Source organism: Amphibalanus amphitrite, unplaced genomic scaffold, assembly GCF_019059575.1.
Source record: "Amphibalanus amphitrite isolate SeventyFive unplaced genomic scaffold, NRLGWU_Aamphi_draft 000196F_arrow, whole genome shotgun sequence".
Lineage (NCBI taxonomy): Eukaryota > Metazoa > Arthropoda > Thecostraca > Balanomorpha > Balanidae > Amphibalanus > Amphibalanus amphitrite.
The window spans coordinates 501,023-523,595 of record NW_024881691.1 but is presented as its reverse complement, the minus strand read 5'-3'; the positions used below and the strand labels follow the sequence as shown (position 1 = coordinate 523,595).

General features: G+C 55.4%; 2 protein-coding genes across 2 annotated transcripts; both read right to left on the bottom strand.

Moving 5' to 3' along the window:
• Positions 1-215: 215 nt before the first annotated feature.
• On the bottom strand, positions 216-18,449 carry LOC122384709. The gene is made up of 5 exons (XM_043372374.1): positions 18,081-18,449; positions 3,342-3,501; positions 2,904-3,094; positions 2,369-2,466; positions 216-1,053 (listed from the first exon to the last, which is right to left on the bottom strand). The coding sequence occupies exons 2-5, from the start codon at positions 3,497-3,499 to the stop codon at positions 862-864; spliced, it is 639 nt and encodes a 212-aa protein (XP_043228309.1). The 5' UTR covers positions 3,500-3,501; positions 18,081-18,449; the 3' UTR covers positions 216-861.
• A 442-nt stretch (positions 18,450-18,891) lies between these two features.
• Positions 18,892-22,493, bottom strand: LOC122384704 (2-oxoglutarate and iron-dependent oxygenase domain-containing protein 2-like). The gene is made up of 6 exons (XM_043372365.1): positions 22,059-22,493; positions 21,666-21,776; positions 20,896-21,117; positions 20,410-20,598; positions 19,953-20,128; positions 18,892-19,508 (listed from the first exon to the last, which is right to left on the bottom strand). Exons 1-6 carry the CDS (start codon positions 22,221-22,223, stop codon positions 19,361-19,363), a joined length of 1,011 nt encoding a protein of 336 aa, XP_043228300.1. The 5' UTR covers positions 22,224-22,493; the 3' UTR covers positions 18,892-19,360.
• Positions 22,494-22,573: the final 80 nt, after the last annotated feature.

Genomic DNA, 22,573 nt, shown 5'->3' with positions numbered 1-22,573 from the left:
ACACCGCTGAGAGCATCACTGCGGGGAAACATTCTGTATAGTGCTCGACCGTTTCCCGTTAATTTGATGGGATGCTGGATCATTCCTAAATTGTTACACGAAAGTTCGTCAGATACGCTCAATGTCGTGTCATCATTTTAACTGCTCCTGGCCAGTCTGGTCGTCTGAGATCATTACCATTTCCGTTACAACTTCCGGAAGACGCAGTATTCTATGACACGAGTGACCTTTATTGAACGTTCGATATGACGCCACTCCCCATTTGAGTGATGATGCTGGGAGCCTATGGCGGACGCCTGCTGCGCCGTGCTGGGTTTGTTTACGGCGACACGTACGCTCTGGGGGACGCTGGGAGAAATTCTCGCGACGTCTAATTAAGATAATATCCGATCTCATTTAAGCGCACGGCATGCTCCTTTCTTAGCTGTGACACGTGAAACTAGGCGAGGAGCTTTGTTTACATCGTTACTGCATAATAGCTCCTAGATTGTTCAACAGCGGTAAACTTAAAAAACACTTAAGTCTATTAGCGGACATCAATGCACACAAATACACAGTATTCGACCCAGCTTCAAGCGACATCTGACGAAGGTATGACAATAAACCACTGTGAACTGAATGAGGGGCGCGCGTGACGGTCAGGTCCCGGGGGGCATGTGGTCGCCGCCGGGACGTCATCTGGTGACGTCACACATTAACACCGGGCGGCGACAGTCTGTGAGAGGACCGGCCGGTGAGTCAGCGGCGGTCCACGGACCACGGACCACGGCCGGCGGAGGACCGCACACATACACCGACAGTCAGCTGCCAGTCGGTGATACCGTCAGCGGTCAGCAGACAGCGGCAACCAGCTGCGGCCGGTCAGCGGTCGGTCAGCGGGGCGGCCGCCGACAGGTCGACGCCGATGACGCAGCCGCGCGCCTTGGTGAGCGCCTTCTGCAGACGGCGCTGATACTGCTTGATGAGCCGGCGCGACGGGCCGCGGCGCCGCCGCCGCCGCTTCCGCGCCTTACAGCCGCGCCGCTGGCTCATCGACATACAGTCGATGAAACGCTGCCGGAGGAGACAAGGCGGGCGTCAGCATCACACTGGGGGACACAGGCGGGCGTCAGCGTCACACTGGGGGACACAGGTGGGTGTTAGCGTCACACTGGGGGACACAGGCGGGCGTCAGCGTCACACTGGGGGACACAGGCGGGCGTCAGCGTCACACTGGGGGACACAGGTGGGTGTTAGCGTCACACTGGGGGACACAGGCGGGCGTCAGCGTCACACTGGGGGACACAGGCGGGCGTCAGCGTCACACTGGGGGACACAGGCGGGCGTCAGCGTCACACTGGGGACACAGGCGGGCGTCAGCGCAGACTGGGGGACACAGGTAGGTGTTAGCGCAGACTGGGGGACACAGGGCGGGTGTTAGCGCCACACTGGGGGACACAGGGCGGGCGTTAGCGCAGACTGGGGGACACAAGGCGGGCGTCAGCGTCACACTGGGGGACACAGGGCGGGTGTTAGCGCAGACTGGGGGGACACAGGGCGGGTGTTAGCGCAGACTGGGGGGACACAGGGCGGGTGTTAGCGCAGACTGGGGGACACAGGGCGGGTGTTAGCGCAGACTGGGGGATACAGGGCGGGCGTCAGCGTCACACTGGGGGACACAGATGGGTATTAGCGTCACACTGGGGGACACAGGGCGGGTGTTAGCGTCACACTGGGGGACACAGGTGGGTGTTAGCGTCACACTGGGGGACACAGGCGGGCGTCAGCGTCACACTGGGGGACACAGGGCGGGCGTCAGCGTCACACTGGGGGACACAGGTAGGTGTTAGCGCAGACTGTTAGCCGAGCCCTCCGGCCCGCAGTTTTGGTGGGCCAGCGAGAGTCAGGGAGCGACTCTGGCCAGAGCGGACACCTCGCAGCCCGGTTTATACGGGATCTGATCAGCTGTATGACTCCCGCAGCGGCCGATGCTCTGTTCCGGGCTCTATGGGCCGGTGTCACCGCCGGCCGGCAGTGTTTGCTCGCCGTCCGTCGGTGCCGTTAGTGGCGCCGGAGACAGACGGGCGGTGATCGGTGGACGGAGACCGCACCAATAAACAGACGCGCCGGCTGATGTCAGCTCGGTGCAGCCGGGCCGGCTCTCCCTGCCGGGCCGGCCGTGCGAGCAGTGCGGTCAGTAACGGACCGTCCCAATGGACGGACTGAGCGACTGTACCTGCCGACTGCCGACCGAGCGCAGTCGGTCAGTACCGGACTGAGCGCAGTCAGACAGTGTTTGAGATCCTGCTGGTCGGAGACGGATGCTCTGCTCCCGCACATCAGTCGGACAGGGATTACATCGGCTGAAGGTCTGATCCTACCGGCTCACCTCTTTTGTTCGACATATAATCTCGAAATCGGGGGAAGATCGGAGCCTTTTCAGCACCCTCTTGCCGCAGCGCCGGAGAGCCCTAAATAAACAGACGTCTGAAACAGAGGATCGGTCGTCAGCACGATAACTTCTGAGGAAGTAGTGGGATTCGCCGCCAATATTAATAAGAATTCGAATTCGTTTAACGAAAGACAGTAAGCCGATTCATACATTGTACATACGTATAGTGTACATGTACATACACAAACTGGCCATGCAAGGCTGCACTAATAAGTCCGGGTTCCACGCGGGTCCCTACATTTTGTATGGATCAGGAGGCAATAAAAGTGATCATGCCATCACGCTCTTCATTTTTGTTGTGGCAATCGGGCATGTCGCTACCGTTTGCATGCATGTTTGTAACGACGCCCTCTCCAAATAGCTCAGTCTGTCGCCCTTTTCCTCACGGCACAGTGGGTCACCCCTCTCCATAGTCCATACGGTTTCCCTCCGACTGCAGGCCAGTCGCCTCCCCGCTCCCCGCTTCCCTCACCTTTGGCGGTGGCCGGTCGTCTCCTGCCGGACCTATTGCGCTGCTTGTTGTTCCGCTGGGGTCTCCCCGCCTTGCCAGTGCTGTTCTGAAGCTGTTTGGACTTTGTTCGGTAGCGCTTCTGCGACGACTTGCCTTTGGCACGGGAGCCGGCCTTGGCGACCGCAGACACCTCGTTGTTGGCTGCTTCTCCCCTGCAGAGACATGAGCCCGGCGGTTAGTCCACTCCGATGGCCCATACTTGTCTCTCCTGTTGCCCCCGGCCCTACTGCTCTATACTTGGCCATTTGATGATATGCGCAATGTTTGAACCATTAACGCGATCTGAGGCCTTCATTGTACCACAAAATCTGGCCTCCTGCCGTGCGCCGGAGAGCTGACGGTCGACTGCGGGCGGTGTGCGCCGCGGAGTGACGGACTCGGGCCCCGATCCCGGCCTACCTGCGGCGCTGTTTGAGCTGATAGCGTTTGACCTGGCCGGCGATCGTGTGCGCCTTCCTGTGGAGGCGCGAGTAGCGGCCGCGGCGGGGCTTCTGGCCGGCCTCCAGGCAGACGAACAGGGTCACCAGCACGACGGCCACTAGCAGCCAGCTGCGCATCGCTGCAACAGGGCAGAGAATCAGTACAGAGACAAACACACAGGCAGACAGACAGACAGACAGACACACATACAAACACGGGGGCAGCAGGGTCACCGGTGGAGACGTAGATACGAGATATAGGTTTGTCAGGCTCTCATGCGGTCTACATTTGGGAGATACTTGATAATGAATAAGGGCCCTCTCGCGTAAACGAATCCATTGAAAAACCTAAATCGTTCAAGTAATGGCTCACAACGCTGAGGACTATGCAGAGCAGGGCCAGCTCAAAGTCGGAGCTTTTGGACTACCTGTTCTGGAAATTGATGCCGATTAGCTGCTCGAGCAAGGGGCTATTAGCATAGCCGACTGGACTGATAACACCGTTTTAGTAGGCAAACTTTTGTGGCACATTACCTCCGCTCTGCATATAGCATGATAATAGCCCCTAGAAAGGCCTGCAAGTGTGATCACAACACGGGAATGTCGTAAAGAGCAGGCGAGGCGCTGAGGATGAGCGAGTGCAAACGGGAGGTCGTGCAGGCACGCTGAATTCGTGTCGGTCACAGGCGCTGTACGAGGGCCAGGAACGCCGTATCCGGGGCACCGACATCTGGCCGAGACGGTACGCACTACTCGCACGGCCTGAGTAACACCGTCAGAACGGCATATGCCGGCATCTGGCCGAGACGGTACGCACTACTCGCACGGCCTGAGTAACACCGTCAGAACGGAATATACCGGCATCTGGCCGAGACGGTACGCACTACTCGCACGGCCTGAGTAACACCGTCAGAACGTCATATGCCGGCATCTGGCCGAGACGGTACGCACTACTCGCACGGCCTGAGTAACACCGTCAGAACGGCATATGCCGGCGGCGTGGGCCGTATATGCCACTATCACGTAACGTATAAAATGTTGCGCGACATAGGCACTGGACGAACACGGAATTCGGAACGTACCCGTGCCTTTCGAAAGTAAACGTCAGAAGAACTGGGCCTTGTTTGAATAATGGGCATCTGTGTCCGAGTTTGGCATTTTCCACCTGTTCAGTGCGACTCGCCTGAGGTCAGCGTCGACTCCCAGTCTGCGCCGACCCACTAACCTTGACACGCACGTGACGAGCACCGTCACTCGGCCACTGCAGCATTTGACGCCGCTGCTGACAAGACGACCCCGGCGGAACGTGGCGCCGCTCGGGACGCCCTGGTGCCGGAGTAATGGCCATCAACGTAGCGTCGCATTCGTATTTGTTTTCATCGTCGAGATCGACAGTGCACCAGGAGTAGGGCGGTGGTAGTCCGTCCCTTCCATGTTAATCCGTGGCTCGGCCACGGTGTCGGTCAGTGTTGGTTCTCCCGTGCCCGGGCTGTGTGCGGACACCTCCCGGGGCTGAGGGACGAGGGTTATGCTGCGGCTCGGTCAGTGTTGGTTCTCCCGTGCCCGGGCCGTGTGCGGACACCTCCCGGGGCTGAGGGTGTTACGCTGCGGCTCGGTCAGTGTTGGTTCTCCCGTGCCCGGGCCGTGTGCGGACACCTCCCGGGGCTGAGGGTGTTACGCTGCGGTCCCTCCACGTGGTGGTTCCATCGCCTGGGTGAGCTGAGGATGGATTAAATATCACGCCACCGCAGCGCCACATGCCAGCCCTGTTTGCCCTGGGAGTTTTTGAGTTGGCTGGCGCCCGTACCTGCTGGCGGGGCGGTCGATTGGGTCCCACGATGCCGTATAAGGGCAGGGCTACGAGCAGCCGCCTGTGGCTCCCCGCGGCCGGAGATGCGCCGGTGGGGAGACGCGGCCCTCCCGACGCGCCGGAATGTCGGCCCTCTGTCCGTGCAGGCGGGCCGCCCGGAGGAGCAGGAGAGGTGACCTCTGGCCTCGGGGGCGGGCCGGGGACCGTCTCCGAGACCCGCCGGAAATGGCTGCACACCGCCTCGGCCCGGTGAGCGCCACCGGACGGCGGCCGCCGGCGCACCCTCGGCCCTCGGCGCCGTCCGCAGCACGACGTGCACAGAGCGCCCACCGGAGAGGGGCGCGGAAAGGGCGGCGGGCGGCTCCCGGCGGGGCAGAGGAAACGGCCAGCGGCGCCGGCAGAAACGGAGCGCCAGCCGCCGGCTGAGGTCCGGCGCGGTCCGCTGACGAACGAGTCCGGCGGTGCCCCGTCCTGGGCGTCTGTATTGCGGTGCCCTGCCCCGGACCCCCATGTCCCGGGCTTCCCTCTCCCGGGTGCCTGCCGCGGACCTCTCTGCCGTGGCACCCTGCCACGAATGTTTCCGCTGCGGCGTCCTGCCCCGGACTCCCTGTCCTGGGCGCCCTGTCCTGAACTCCCCTGCCCCGGACTCCCTATCCTGGGCGCCCTGTCCAGGACACTGCTGCGGCGCCCCGCAGTGCAGCCGGTCATTAGTGCAGCGCTCAGCAGCTCCGCGGCGGCGGCGTTCGGCGAACGGCGCCCCGTGCAGCCGGCGCCCGCTGCCGCGAACCGGGCGCGTCCTGTGGCGTGCCGGGCACCCACCACCTGCTTACTGCATGTAATCTCGCACGTAAAATTAATTTCGGCGTCCCGTTCGGCGCTGAATGAGAGCGGCACGGGCGCGGCGAGATGGCGTGACTGGGCGACGGTGACTCACCGGGATGGGCGCCGCACAGCCCTATTTTTGCCGAGGCCTTTCTTGAAGCAGTGGCATTTAGGCTGGCATTGTTCGTCTGAGGACGCGCCTTATAGCACGCGATCATTGAATCAGTACCTGGCCAGTTACAAGGTATTAGTTGCCAGGCACAGGTCATGCAGTGGGCTGATTTTTTACGACAGAATAAATCTTGGTCGCGAAAGGGTAACGGGTGCCTAACTGAACTACCCCACTGCAACCGTACCAATCTCATGAATGATAAATCGATCCGACTCGCTTTTACCAAATCTATGGCTAAAAAAAGAGTTATCCTCTTGCACGTAACTAAAGTACCTTAAGATGACTGGTAAGTAGGTACCTTTGGACGTCAGCATTGCCATTAAATTCTAACAAACGTATATTGTATGACATTGACGTTATGGTAGGACGCGTAGATAGGGACGGATTAAGATCTCGCCCGAGGCAGACGGTTTTATGGAACATTTTCGCTGTAAATGCAGCGAGATATAGTACCTAATCGGATGCGTCTGATGACAACCTTTTCATAGGCACCGTGATGGCTGCATCTCTATATGACTGGCAAACGATAGTTTACGCTGATGGACGATAGCTTATGGACGCATCAACTGTGATTAGCTGGACGTTGAATGTAAATATAGCGTAGTCAGTTAACTTTCAGTCTATGTGAGATCAATCCTGGCCTTCCGGCGCACAAAGTAGCAAAGTTGTCAAAACTTTTCGCGTGTCATTCGAAAGGTCACTCACTGTATGAAGCTGAAAATGAGCATCTATTATTTACTCCCTGGACCCAACTTTGAAGTGAGTTGGCTGAAACAAGCAATCAAACCGAACCCACACCTACGCGAGCTATTTCCGACCATTTTCTTTCCTCGGCTGTCGTGTGTGACCGGAAACGCTGCACCGGCGGCCGCCGTTGTACGGCTGTACGCGGATGCACATTGCCGGCGGACGAGCTGCCGTCCTGGTCGCCCCCCGGGCCCGGGTAATAACTGTACTTGCCCAGCCGGACGTCGCGCGCCTCTGACGGTGACCTAACTACCTATGGCGAGCGCCCATTCAGGTGGTCTGCAGCCGCTCTTCAATGGCATGTCTGCACGGAAGGAGGCGAGGCGAGCGGTCGGCCCGTGTCGCTCTCAGGCGGCTGACCCGTGTCGCCCTCAGACGGTCGGCCCGTGCCGGTGCGTCCTCTCTCCACTGTGATCTCCGTTCAGATGGTTGGCCCGTGCCGCTCTTCATCCTTCAGGCGGCTGACCCGTGTCGCCGTCTGCCGTCCGCTGTCACTGTTCACTGCCGTTCTCGAACGACTCGACGACTCTCGGCAGCAGTCGTGATTCTATCCCGAACGGTCCCGTCGTGTTCTGTGTCAAACCCAATCGTTCAGCCAATTGGTGAACACTCGGAGTCCCGTCCGTCTCGTCTACTCCCATCATCTTCTCATCGCCATCAGCCATGTTCCATCTCACACCGTTCGGTCCTAACTCGTCCTCTTTCTCTCTCCGTCCCATTCCATTTCGGGCCGCTCACAGTCATCACAGTTTTTTTTTTTGCATTATATCTACTAGAGATGTCAATCGGATATCAACATTTTGGTATACCGATACCAAACCGATACCAACTTGGTATTTGGTATTTCCATCCTAATATATTTGGTATTTTGTTGGTATTATGAACCCTCACTTATGTATAAGAGGCTGAGAAATTGGTATTATTTTGGTATTTGCCTCATGTTCCTAGGTGGGTTCGGTTTCGGTATTTTCTCACGGTTTTGGTTGGTATTTGGTTTGGTATCGGTATTCCGATTTTCTGTAATTGACATCACTAATATCTACCATGCCATCTATACCTATACCTTCCAAGTCCCTCCAACCGTGCGGTGGTAGACGGATAATTCAGGTACGATAGCGCTATATGCCGTTTAAAATGCTGGTGGCTGGTCCGGTATGCTCCAAGGGTCTGCTCCACACGAGCAGGCCACACCTTTTGGCAGAATGCCGGAGTACCTAAACACGCTAACGGGTTAGGCCTGGAAACCGCGGCTAGCACGAGGCGCCCGCGCCGCTCCTCCCCGAGTGTGTTCGAAGCACGGTTTTATCGCACCTGTCTGGTGCATGCAGTGGTACAGACGGCCGATTACACATCATTGATCGGGTTAACGTTTTACGGGCACTGCAGTGGTGGAGCCCGTATCGCCGGTTGGACGTGACCGGGTGCTGCGCCCGTCCCCCTCTATAACGGACCTGATAAGCCTGCGCACACTGGGCCGATCGCCAGGTCTAGCACGACATAGGTAAAAAAATCGAACTTTGTGGATGTGCAATAAAACCTATACCAATTTGTTCAAAAATGATCATACTACATTGCTGTGGTCTTTGTTTTCCAACACAATTGCCATTTCATGGCGAAAAATCATCTTAAAGGTAGACTGCCACCTTTTTTCCACAAAACGGTTTTAACTAGAGCTGAGCCACCTATGTCCCAGACTGAAGTCGGTTTTCCGAAATTCGAACCCGTTTGCGAGAAATCGGAGACCAAAGTTCAGTTTGATGCCATTTTTTTAGTCCAAGAAAACCGACATCTCTACTGTTTATCGATAACTTTGAAACATGATTTTTCTTATCTTTTGGTAAATATATGTCAAAACTTTGATTGTTTCGAGATCGGAGAAGAATTTTGGAGAGTCAAAATAAAAGTTAAACTTATATATTCAGTAGTTCGTTTTTTCCAAAAAAGTGTGGGAAATGGGGTTTAACATGGGCCCCAGACCCATTCCAAATGAGCCATGATTTTTAAATGTTTTACGAACTTAAATGCAAAATAAATTAAACATGGCCAATTTCTTATGAAATCATATATTAGTAAATCATAAAATACCTTACTTTTTCAAATAAAATGTAATAATCTTATGACCTTGAAGTCTAGTGATGTGTAAACTGTAAACGTTGTCGCTAGACATTAACCGATTGATAATTGTATGATAATCGACAATTTTTTTTCGCGATTCACGTGATGATACTTTGTCAGGTGAATTCTAAAATTTTGTTTTGTCCAGGGAATAAATCATAGGCCGATCTGAGAAAACTTTTTGAAGGTGGCAGTCTTCCTTTAAACACGAACTTCGGAATCGTTTGGACCGAGCTCGTCCCCCGCCCTCTTCGACAACGTATCTTTGATCCACGAAAACAATCACAATGTGAGGAGGAATTCCACATTTATATACATCAAATGATAGCTCCGGGTCTACAGAACACACATAACCACATGAAAATGGCGAACTCTTACTTGGTTATGATGTATTGGCACCGCAAAGATTTAAAGACGAAAATATAATTTCACATAATTGATGTCACATACAAATAGACTTTTAAGAAAAGTACCGCAGAGTACCGCTTCGAAAATCTCGCTACATGTCAATGATTCATTGCACTACAAGATCCAACAGTCATTTTTTGCGACTTTTTGCGACTTTGGATGTAGCAGCCAAACATCAACCCGCGCCGGACCGGTGCTCGGCGTCAAACGCGCCGGGCCGGGAGGTGTTGATTGAACACTCCCCTTCTAACTCGGCTCTTGGGCCACATAGCGACACGTAGTAAGTGGCATTCGAAAGAGCGCCCGAAATTCCAGATGGAGTAATTAGTCATTTCTAGGTCAGGTAAAAGGTCACGTCACCAGAGGTCATCAAAGGCAAAATGTTGCATATATCAACATTTTCCGAAAACTGGCCCTTACCTCGGGGACCAATAGAGCTAGATCGTCGCGGAAAAGTGCATTCAATTGCTCTGTTAGCGGTCTTTCTGAAATAAGCCCTCAGATTTGGCTTAACCCTCGCCCCTAGTGGTGTTTTTCCAGCCGCGAACGTATAGAAGGGGTCCGTTGGACCCCCGCCGCTTCACCCCTGATCGAGCTAGAGCTTCGCGGAAAAGACGAGCGTGTTGCCCGTGACAAGAGGAAGCTGATGATACCCAATTGTAAGATCCTAGGTCATCGGTTGACCTTCCAGGTCAGGTCAATGACCCAAAAGTCAGGAAAATCGGGACCTGTTAGAACGTCGTAAAGGGTGGCTGCTGTTTTTTTTTGGGGGGGGGAGGCACAGTGATGTAAATGGGGTCCACGAGTGGCCATAAATACCGAAAAGGCCCAAATTTCAAGTGCACCTAATCGAATAAATCGTAATATGGCCAGTCAGGCAAATGTTTGAGGTGTCTGAAAAAATATGATTTTCATATTTTTGTCAAAACCGGGCTCGTGTATGATTGTCAGAAGTCGTGACATTTTCTATGTCGTAAAATGACTGTCAGATACTCGCAAGTTCAAAGGCCGCTAGCGTGCGTTCATTTCGTACAAATGGCAAAATTTGTGTATGGCAATGATCCCCAAAGTCTGCTGCTTCTAATGCAGGGTCCCAAAAAGCCGTATCTTTTTTGGTTTGACGTTGATATAACTATTTGTCATCATGTTGCAATCGCAGTTTTTTACTAAAAAATATTTGCTTTCGTTTCACCTACAGCAGTTTACACATTATGTGCCCGTTAGTGCACCATACCACAGCATTCCCTAATCATTTCTGAGCCGCACTGTGAAAGAATTAAGGCGCTAGCACAGGGCTGACCGGCGCTACTAAAGTTTTCGTCCGTTGCGGTCGGGTGCCGCGGTGGGCGGGCGGCCGCGCTGCGGGCGGGCGGCCACAGCGGGGGTTTGCCGGTGCATCCCTCTCCTATTCCTAAACGAAGTGTCCTAGCGCCTCGCAACAAAAACCAACGGATTGCCCTTGACAAGATCTCGCGAGTGAGCATATTACTTTTGACTTAAGGTCAATATTTGACCTACTTATAGCAGGTCAAAGTCAAACGTCTGTCGAAATTGCAATCCGCGGTGAAAGCAATCCGCCCCGACCGCGGCACCCGACCGCGCCGGACAAAAACTTCAATAGCGCTGGTCTGCCCTGTGCTAGCGCCTTAATTCTTTCACGGTGTGGCTCAGAAATGATTAGGGAATGCTATGGTATGGTGCACTAACAGGCACACACTGAGTTAGCTGCTGTAGGTGAAACGAAAGCAAATATTTTTCACTAAAATGTTGTTATTGAAACATGATGACAGATGATTAGATCATCGCCAAACCAAAAGAGCTACGGCTTTTTGTGACCCAGCAAGAGAAGCAGCAGGCTTTAGGGATCATTGCCATGCATAATTTTTGTAGTTTCTATTGAATGAGCGCACGCTAGCGGCGTTTGAACTTGCAAGTACCCGACAGTCATTTTACGACATAGAAAATGTCACGACTTCTGACAATCATACATGAGGCCGGTTTTGACAAAAAACATGAAAACTATGTGATTTCAGATGCACCAAACATTTCTTTGGTTAGCCATATCGCGATTTACTCGGTTTGGTAAACTTGACTTTTTGGTATTTATGGCCACTCGTGAACCCCATTTGCATCACTGTGGGAGGGGGGGGTGCTGATCACGAATATAATGTTATTTACGATTATAGATGATGTCTTCATACATTAAGTCCAGGTCGGTCAGGTCAGGTCAACCAGTAAGGGTTTTGCCGGGTATTTGCAGTAGGTGGCAACCGCCTCTGACAGCTTTGTAACATGTTACGAAGGCACCAAAGCTACATAGTAAATGTTCAAATGGTTGCTAGATTCGAATTCAGCTCCAAAAACTAGCCTAGAAACATGTAAAACTCGAAAAAGTGAACCAAGGTCATCAAAGGTCTTTGACCTTACCTGACCTTCTGGTGACCTTGGCACCCACCCTAATGCATGGGAACAACATAGTATCCCATGTTTGAACGCTTTAAACCAAGAAAAGACTGCAAACCCGCGGCTAATGCGAGCCGACATACGCTGAATCGCGATTCCGGCCAAACATGGTCTCGAAAGAAGGTCACAGGTCAAAGATCATTAAGGTCAGGGTCATGAAATTTTCAGGTTAGCTGTAAAAGTAGTTATCGCGCGAGGGTACTGAAAGTTTCGTTGCGATCGGCCGCTTTTTACGCGAATTACTCGCGAAAAACCAAGGGATCCGTTCGAAGATGCAGGCCCTGTCGCGCTAGAATGGCATATCGGCCCACTGTGCTGCGTCTTTACACTGCGCGGTGAACTATGGGTTCAGGTAACATACATACGGCGCCGTTGAATCACGCTGAAGGCTCCGTACGTTTATTTTCGGCGACTGTCGCGCGTCCACCGCGCCGCGGCGCGGTTTTCCTGCTGGGCGTCGGCATTGTTCGACTGATAACAAAAAGACGGTGTCGCCATTTTTATCGGAGGGGCATTTGGACCGGTGACGTAGTGGTGGAACCGGCGGGGGCTGCGGAAAAATGGCGTCTAACGGCGCGGCGTGCGCTGTGCCACCGGGCCAGGTGCGGCGCCCACCGGGCTCCCACGGGGCGCCGCAGCTCCTGGCCGAGACTCCGGACGGGGCTTCCCGCGACTGCAGGAGCTACAGGTTCCCACTCGGCGATCTCACGTGTAGTTGTCCACTCTCGGGTGTAATGTCCTTTTATCGGACCCAAATTCCGATTCCCTATAAATGGGCATGGTAATTTCCCGCTACATGAGATTGATGATTGGAATACACAAACTGGAATGGAAACTGACGTCCTCAGTACCTACCCTAGCTGTACCCTACTTAAGAGCAATTTTGGTTAGTCAAAGTTTTCCTATGCCATCTTTTTAAGAGACAGATACCTAAGTGTGCCGAATTCTTGTGACTTGCAAGAAAATAGGTAGGACAAATGTTACATCAGCAATCAGTATCCTATATGTATAGCCCATAAAGTCGGTGTCAAGGTGCGGTTGGTAGGTAAGTGTCAGCGGCTGCATTGAATCGCAAACGCTGGAAACTTACACCCATGAAGCGGTTCAACTGCAAATATTTAAATGTTCAGCATCTTACGAGGATCACCTCTTCCAGGACGATAAAAGGAGAGCGGAAGTGAGCCGGCCCGGAGCTCGGCTGGGAAAGGACGAGCCCGGCCCGGTGACTCACACTCTCAGTGCGGCAGTAAACAGGGATTTTATTGTCCTTATTTACTAAAGATGCATCACATTTGAGGGTTCGTGATCAGCAGGAAGGTATGGCGGAATAACGTGTACCAGCGCTGCACTTCGGTGGTGAGACGACTTCCGGGACGGACCTTGCCGCCCGGTATCCGGTTCCGTCCATGTGCTGTGTTACGGAGGATGGCCACGGTGCGGCGGACAGCGGGCGGCGGGGGGGGGGGGGGGCGGAGCGGTCCACGGGGAGCTCTGTCCCTCCGGCGGACAGCAGACGGGGGGGGGGGGCGGGGACGACTCTGTCCTTCCGGCGGACAGCAGACGGGGGGGGGGGGCGGAGCGGAGCGGCCCACGGGGGCGGCTCTGTCCCTCCGGCGGACAGCAGACGGGGGGGGGGGGCGGAGCGGAGCGGTCCACGGGGGCGGCTCTGTTCCTCCGGCGGACAGCAGACGGGGGGGGGGGGGGGCGGAGCGGAGCGGTCCAGGGGGGCGGCTCTGTTCCTCCGGCGGACAGCAGACGGGGGGGGGGGGGGGCGGAGAGGTCCTCGGGGACGGCTGTGTCCCTCCGGCTCCGGCGGACAGCAGACGGGGGGGGGGACGGAGCGGTCCACGGGGACGGCTCTGTCCCTCCGGCGGACATCCGTGAGTCAGTCAGCCACAGCCGGTAACTCGGAGCAGGCGGCTGAGAGAGCTGAGCAGTCTGCGGGAGCTGATCAGCTGAGGACTCCGCCGCCGAACCGTGACTCAGCTGCACTAAACGGAACACGGCTGAATATAGCCCGAGCGCCGGCCGCATATCAGCATCATGGAGCGATGCGTCGGAGTCTGAATTGGACTGGTCGTTGCTTTCTTCTGGCGCAACTGGTGAATCAGCCTTTGCCAAAGCTGGTCCGATCCGAGTAAATTGGCGGTCAGCCCGCGTGTCCGGTCGTTGGTCGGTGATCGTCTCACGTGCCTGGTCATTGGTCAGATGTCAGCCTGCGTGCCCAGTCATGCAGCGGTCAGCCCGTTCAGTGTCGGCCACTGCCGTCCGGTACACTCACACCGTCTACAGACTCGCTCACTTGAGCATCTCCGGGACATCAGCGGACGACTGAAATTAGCCGTAAAAGACAATTAGTGCCTACCTTGGTTCTGTGAGCATATCTAAGGTCTCGTGCTTTCTCTTTACTCAAACTAGCCGGCAGATACCTACGTTACCCTTTGAGTCACGTTCACTTCGCGCTTCCGCCCGGCGCCATAAGCCGGAAACTCGGTCCTCCCCATCGCTCCCATATTTGTCGTGAATGACTCGAGTTGACCGCATTTCTCCCACGTCCGTATGATGCATGGACATGACGTAACTACGAGAGACCGTGAATGGACAAAAGATGAGATAACCGGCTCACGGGCGCGGCGGTTACGTATAAGGTGATATTGCGTGCGGGGACAAATACAGCCCACATTGCGGTCACCATTCACTCACAGTGCGGGTGCACCCAGCACGGCAGTGCCACGTCATCTGTGACGTCACAGCCGGCCCGGCCGACCTGCCCCAGTGCCCCTGTCACGGAGGTCGGAGGCCGCGGGTGGGACCGGGTGACGAGTGCAGGCCGCGTGCTATAGCCACTCTCACCCGGCCGACTGGCGCCTTCCCGGGGGGTCATCGCGTTACGTCAGCTAATTTCCCGGCGCCCGGCTGCGCGGCCCCCACCCGGTCAGCGTACAAACGGCGCCTCCTCGCTGCGGGCATCTCCGAATATTCACTGTCTGTCCGTACCTGCTGTCCATGCGCTGTAGTGTGGATAGGATAGGTTCAGAGGATAGCGATAAGGGCATGTTGTGTTGTCGGGAGACTTTGTGTCGAATTCTGTAGGAGTGAGATGCTCGATGAGTGGCGTGAGTTAGAAGTTAGAACGTATCGACAAATAAGCATATCCTACATGAATATTGCATTAAGCTTGTCGCACAGGGCGATAAATGCCACTACGACATCATTTTAACGATGCACTGAACGTTTTACGTCGGTGCCGGTGCGGCCGAAATCGCCCTCTCGCCGTGGGAGACTGCGACGCACCCACACCATATAACACCGGGCGGATGTGTGCCAACGTCCGGCGGTCAGCTAAAATTCACACCAAAACGGAAACGGAGCCGACCAGTCCAGGTGTCCGCCGGTTGTTCAGCAGTGTTCAGCTGTGCACAGCTATCCCATTCCTCCCATCCTTCCCTGTTCCGTCTCCCATTTCCGTCCCTGTCCGCTACCATACCGTTTCCCATATCTTCCCCAGTCGTAACCGTCTCTCCCATCCTTCCCTGTCGTACCGTCTCTCCTATCCACTGTGATTAGTGATACCGTCTCTCCTATTCTGTGGTACCGTCTCAGTCCCAACCTTCCCCTGTGATACCGTCTCTCCTATATCCACTGTCGTAACGTCTCTCCCATTCGCCCTGACGCACGATCTGTAACGCATCTAATGCCAACATCAGTCAGCCGTCCCAGTCGTGTGGCCTCTTATATCCTGCCTTGTCGTGACCTCTTTCATTTTCATACGCTTTTACCACTTCAGTAGCTGAATGACCGTCTCTGATGTTCTAAAGTAATGTGGAGCGCGTCGGTCGGTTCATGAAGGCGCTGCGTCGCGGCGGCGGCGGAGGGCACGCGCCTCGGCGCGGCGGCCGCCTCTCGTGGAGGAGACCCGTTACGACACAGGCTGATGACGAGGGTGCACGCTGCACGGTGCCGCAGTGCCGCCGGGTCGGCCGGACCCGCGCGGCTCACCGTCACGGCGCAGTTGCCATGTGGAACGTGCAGTCGGTCACACGCGGCAGCCGCTCAGAGAGTGAGGAGGCGAGGACCTCTGGCACTTGGCAGGGTGGATGTGTGCTACTTAGAGGCAGAGTAGGTAGCTTGTCTGAGACGGATTAACATCGCCCAAGGTTGAACCGATACGGCATGTTGCTGCGGGATTACGGACAATCAGGTTCGCTCACATGTCTTTTGCAATGGGCAATAACACGGCACGACTTCCGCATTATGAGCGAGTTAACGACGCAACGGCACCGCAGAAAGTCTCGCTCTGTTTTACGACGGCGACGTTTTGCACGGTGCAATACCGTGTTCGGCTGCAGCCGGCCCCGGCATTTTTGTCGGCAGCCGTGTAGGCACAGTGAACATGCACAGCTACAGATTGGCGGAGTTGATCCTGCCGATCCGGTTTCTGGGCGACAGTCTGTGCTGGCTCGACACGTTGTTCTGGCAGATTAGCAGTCCGGTGTCGGCAGAACTGGGGACGGTCTGTTCATGTCCCCAGCGCTGAGCGGTGATCAGCGCCGCTGTCGGCTGTCCGGTGTCCAGCCGTCAGCAGGTCGGGGAGGAACCGACCCCTCTCAGAACAGGCACTGTAAAAGACGAACCGACATATAGGCACCGTGGCAGGTCGACCTACCCTTCCCTCTCCGGTCAGATACACCGTGCCAGGACCGCTGAATATCAGTTTAACACCCCCTATCGTATGTAATTCACGCGATACCGCGAGCTCCGGGTTTTCCTATCAATACATCAGCTCGAACGCGCGCTGCGTAGCAAACAAGGTAAACCTGGGAGTTAGGCTGCGGTCGCTGTTTGAACAGTGAGACGCACTCGGCCTGCTCGCCGCTGGCCCGTGCGGCTGGTGCCGGTTCGGGCTGCGGGTCTGGTCACCGTAACGACACCGTAGCGCCCGAGCCAACACCCAATAGCCAGGAATCGCCGAGCGAGCTCGTGACTGGGCTGTGACTCACGGCTCACGCTGTGACCTGTCGCCTGAGGAGTCGTTGGCGCCGTCCGGGCGGTGTGCCACTCCGCGCCCCGCCACCCGCAGCGAGCGACCGTTCCCGGTTCGCCAGTAGGTATACCCATCGGTCCTCCGTGTGTCGAAGGACAGGCGGGAGGAAATGACTGGCGGAGTCCCGCCCGTTCGCCATTAGAATGCGCCGCTGTTCCTCCGGCGAACCGGCCGGGGTGTGTGCGGGAGACCCGGGCGCGGCCCGGTCCCGCACCCCCATGCGGAGAAAGATCTATTGGAGATGCAAATGGCGCGCGGGGTTCTGGGGATGTCGCGGTGATTGGAAATTAGTCACGGAGAGCCCAGGGGCGTCTGAACGATTGCCGGGATAGTTCTGTGACGGCTGTGCCCTTGTTGGTCTGGTATTGTAAAGCCAGCGCCTATTGTTAGACTGGTGAAGTGACATGAAAATAGAAATAACAATGAATGCTCATACTTTACCTATCCCCAAGAACATCGTAAAGTACAACTATTCCAAATAAATAAATAGCGGAGAGACGAGACATGAGCGGTCGAACCTGGCAAGGCTGCAAGCCAAACTCACGATTCAACTCTGAGGGCGCCGCGGAGTTCGACTTACCACCCCCTCCTCTGCCAGACATTCGAACACGCTCGGCGGATCACGAACCCATCACAGTTCGTGCGTGTATAGCTTTTCCGGCTCACACTGTCCGGCCCGACCGCCGGAGTCGGCAGTCGTGCCGGAGCGCCGCGCCGGCCGTCCCGTCAAGTACCCACTCTAAACGGCAGCACGACATGGCGATTACATACTTCTCCGCGCAGTCTTCCTCCTCTTGTGATAGTGCGCAATACGGTACCGCTATCGACCGAACGCACTGCGCTGCCGGAACACATTTAATGTCCTCCAAAAAATAGAAACTGACGTGTAGAGGCAGGAAAGCAGTGACCACAAAGGTAGCTGGCTGGACCACCTCCACCGTATGGGACCTGGCGGGGTTCTAACGGCTCCCTGCGTCTGGCACCAGCGCCTGCGGTCCAACACGTCCACATGAGCGGCCAGCAGAGGGACTTAGATCAGACGGGTGTGCGATAGGTCAGACAGGTGAAATGAACAGCCGCGGCGCCCGCTGGGTGTTGAAACGACGGGTCACATACTGCGCGCCCCTCGCCGCCTCACCTGCGGTTGTGCTGCCGGGCCCTCAGTCGTCAGTCAGCAGCGCCGCGCCGCCCGCCTCCGTCAGCGGCGCTCCGACCAGTCCGCACCGTCCGCCCGACACCACCTCCCCGCACCGAGTCAGCGGCCACACTGCCGCCGCGGCGGCGGCGCGGCGGCGAGCAGCGCCCGGCCGGCGGAGCCGAGGACCGCGGCCGGCGGCACCCGGCCCACGCACCCCAACAGACTGCGAACGGCACCCGGCCCACGCACCCGAACGGACTGCGAGCGGCACCCGGCCCACGCACCCCAACAGACTGCGAACGGCACCCGTCCCACGCAGCTGACAGGGCGCGTGTCGGAGGCCGGTCTCATGGGGCGGGTGTCCGGACCGGGCTGCCGGGCGACGCTGGATGGGGAGACGGCGCGCGGGTGAAAGGCAGTCGCTGAGTCAGCCACGGGACTTTCTTTGCCGTATAATGGTGGGCTAGCGGGGTCGTCGAGCGGTTAAAGATGTTAATGCTGAAAATGTGGTCTTCATGTAGGTCTTCTTCGTGTTGTCTTCTACATGCTGACTTTGGTATGGTAAGGTAGCTTGTCGGGGCATCAATGTAGTTTTGGGCGATCGTAACCATGCTTGATATGACATTGTATGCAACCCTTCACCATGGGTGTCGATTTCTGTCGAGTTGCGGGTGCCCGAGCTCTCCCAATCCAAGCCGGCTTGGCTCTGGAGCCGCCAATAGACGGCGCGAGCTGCGGCGGATTTGTTGTGCTCGGGCAACCGCAACTCGATGAAGCAGAAATCGACACCCATAACCTTCACATTAGAACATTGAGCAATATAAAGTTTATTGACATTTTATTTTCATGTAATTCCAACTATAACAATTTCACTGATAGCATATTTGCAGATATTTAGCACCATTTGCCCATTCGATGTCCTACAAAAAATAGGCATGAATTGAAGCACGTTCTATGATTTTCGACACAGAGGTGATGGCTCATAGATTTATATCACTGATATCACAACAGTAGAGCTTTAAAAGCAAGGTACACACAACGCTCCGAAATTTGAGCGCAAAAACGCGCATCACACGGTCACGGTTAATCCGATACGGATATAACTCGGTCATCACTGCTCACTCCGCAGCGGCGGCGGTTATATCCGCGGCCGCAGCTGAGTCAGGCGGCGGCGACTGACGACCGGGTGAGTTTACCAAACACTCGACACCTGGCGGGGGCGGCTCCGGTGACTCAGCCGCCCCCGCCCCCGCCCCCTCCGGCGGCACCGGCCCGCCCGCTCAGGTCGCCGCGCACACGTCCTCCGTGAACTGCACGAAGCCGTCGCCGGTACCGAACGTCACGGGCAGGATGTTGGGCCGGCGCCGACACATCGGGCACCGCTGGTTGCGCACCTCGGACGACCGCAGCCACATGATCAGGTTGTACCTGACGGCGCAACGGGCGGCGACCGTTAGAGTCCGACAGAAAACAAAACAACATAGTTAAAGCTGATATTGCAGGAAAGCGCCCATGGTGAAATCTCAATTCTCAACATCATGAGACATTGCGAACTCAGAAAATACAGGTGCGCACAATTAGTCTTTTTGCATAACTACATAGTTGTGAACACTGAACAGCAAGGTAAGCCTATTTTAAGTACTAACCCATAAATAGATCGAGAAATGTACAATATCGCAGGTTAAAGAGAATATTCAGCAGCCATGTAGCTTTATTAGAATGCATGTCTGTAAATTAAGTATGTTCACTGTTAAGCCTCCCTCATCTCCCTCTTCCACTCTTTCATCCCCCTCTTCCTCGCTCCGTCTCACCGTTCCCCTCAATGCTCCTCTCACTCTCCGCCCATCTCCTCCTCCCTCTCTCCCCTCTCACCGCTCGCCGTCCTCGATGGGCATGGCGCCGTGCAGGTGCTGTCCGCGGTGGAGGGCGCCCACTCCCACCTGGTGGCGGTACACCACCCGGTCGTCGGTGGCCGGACCCTCCGCCATGTGGCTCAGGTACAGCTCACCGCCCTCGTAGCCCTCGTTCAGCGCCACGTTCAGCGACAGCTGCGCGGACGACAGCGGCCGACGGCCGTGAGACCGCGGGGAGGCCGCGGCACAGGAGATATGGCCACCGCAGCGGGGGGTGGCAGCGGGGCTGATGACCGGCGGGGCAGAGGTGGAAGGGATCTCGGACGGGCGATGACGCTAGTCACACAAATAACCACTCATACACATCTGTACAATGTCCGTTTCAAGACCAATGACTATACGGCATACGCGTATTACTGGCGTTTACGTGACCCCTGTGTTGTGTATCGTTCACACAGTGATGGATGAACACCTACCTCAGCGTTGTCGAAGTGGCAGGCCAGGTCCTCGTCCTCGCCCAGTTTGTACTTGACCACGAACACCCTGTGTGAGTCGAGCGAGGCGCCACCGTACTCTGGGTACAGCACGGCCGTGATCGGACGGATGTACTCGTCGCGCAGCACGTCGAAAAACTCCGGGTTCATGCCCAGCTCGTCCAGCAGCAACTGTGGACATCGAGTCGGCGTATAGGAACGCCGCAGGCAGTCGACTCACCACAATAGGGAACGGCAATCAAAGGTACAGAGTAAATTTAGCAACATCAACGTCAACTTTACGTGGATAGAAATGTGCATGCGGAACTCGGTTTTCTAAATGACAGTAAAAAAAGAAAACATTGTAGCTGAGTTTTGATGAGGGGCAGTGTCACTACACTACCACTACCTGACAGCAGCCCCTCCCTCAGACCCGAGCATCGAGCAGCGATGCCCCATTGTCGGAGCCCTGCCGGCGCTCAAACGCACCCCGTGGTTGTTCATGGTGTTGGGCCGTCCCTTGGGCATGTCGGAGGCCTCGAAGTGGCGCAGCTCCTCCAGCAGGTGGCGGCAGAACTCGCGCGTGAACAGCGGCAGCGCGAACACCCGCTGCGGCAGGCAGCGCAGCCGCGCCGACAGCTGGGCGGCCGTGACGTCGCGCCTCTGGGCCAGCGTCACCAGCTCCAGCAGCGCCGGCTGCAGGCAGTACGGCTGACGGGGAGACGGGACGGGTCAGACGGTACGGCTGACGGAGGAACGGGACGGGTCAGACGGGACGGGTCAGACGGTACGGCTGACGGGGAGACGGGACGGGTCAGACGGTACGGCTGACGGGGAGACCGGGACGGGTCAGACAGTACGGCTGGCGGGGAGACGGGACGGGTCAGACGGTACGGCTGACGGGGAGACCGGGACGGGTAAGACGGTACGGCTGACGGGGAGACCGGGACGGGTCAGACGGTACGACGACGACCGCCCGCGCCGGTAATACCTACGGCTGATGGAGACGGGTCACAACCAGATGGGTTACGCAGTGAGGATGATGTACAGAAATACCGTCAGGACTAGGACAGGCCATTTTGTATGGTTGGATGATGGAGCTAAAGAATAGAATTGGAGTACTGCAGTGTGGTAAAGCAGTGTGCCATGAAACAGGAACTCATGGTGCTGATAAAGAATGACGGCAGTGCCAGATGTATCATTTTCTGCCTTTTTCTGATGCAGCAATAATCAGTCAATATGCGATAATGTTGACTCACTTGTAATTTGTACACAGATGGATTTTTTGGCACATAGCGTTGAATGATGTGCTTATGTCTGGATGCGGAATCGCCTTGCAGCTGCTTTCGGCGAGTGACTTCTTCCTCAATCTGAAACATCAATGAATGAATGCACCATACCACTACTGAATAACAGCATAGATAGGTTGGTGGGAAGCCACACAATGCAATGTGACATTTCAGCCTGCCAAACCAATACAAACTTGTTCAGGGTCCATACTTCTGTAAGTCCTGTATCATCAAAACAGAACTTAAGTCATAAAACACCAAGTCAGCTAACAAGGTCAGGCAATTCTATCAACATCTACCAATTATCAACTCTATAAACAAATCCTCTTCTACATTTTGATTTACATATCAATATTGATTTACCTGTTCTGGAATATGTTTAGGGCATTTGCACCCTAGTTCTTTCAAAATTGGTGAATAATCTTTCAAAAACTGTGTCTTGTTGATGTATGTGATATGTATATTGAATTCCTTTAGGAATATATTTTCAGTGTAAAAACACTTGCAGATGCCAAACACTTTCCTCATGATAAAACGGATGAATACCTACAAATACTGGTAGTGGGGTAAAATGAGCCGTCAGTAGCAAACAACATAAAGAAAAGCAAAATTGGTTCAGCGTAAATTTGACTTTTAAACGATCTACGCAATTTGTTGAATATGATGGAATATGAGCTATGCAGCTAAATTTGTAATCAAGATTTATCCACTGAACTCTATAATGGATCTAAAGGATTTATCCCATTCCTGCTTGTAAACACCAGAAATGTCTCTAGCCCGCAGTACATGTAACATATCAAGAGCTAAATATATCATTTCTTATTATGTTCTTTAGACGGATCGTGAGCGGCTCGAATTAGTAATTCCTGCAGCTCATT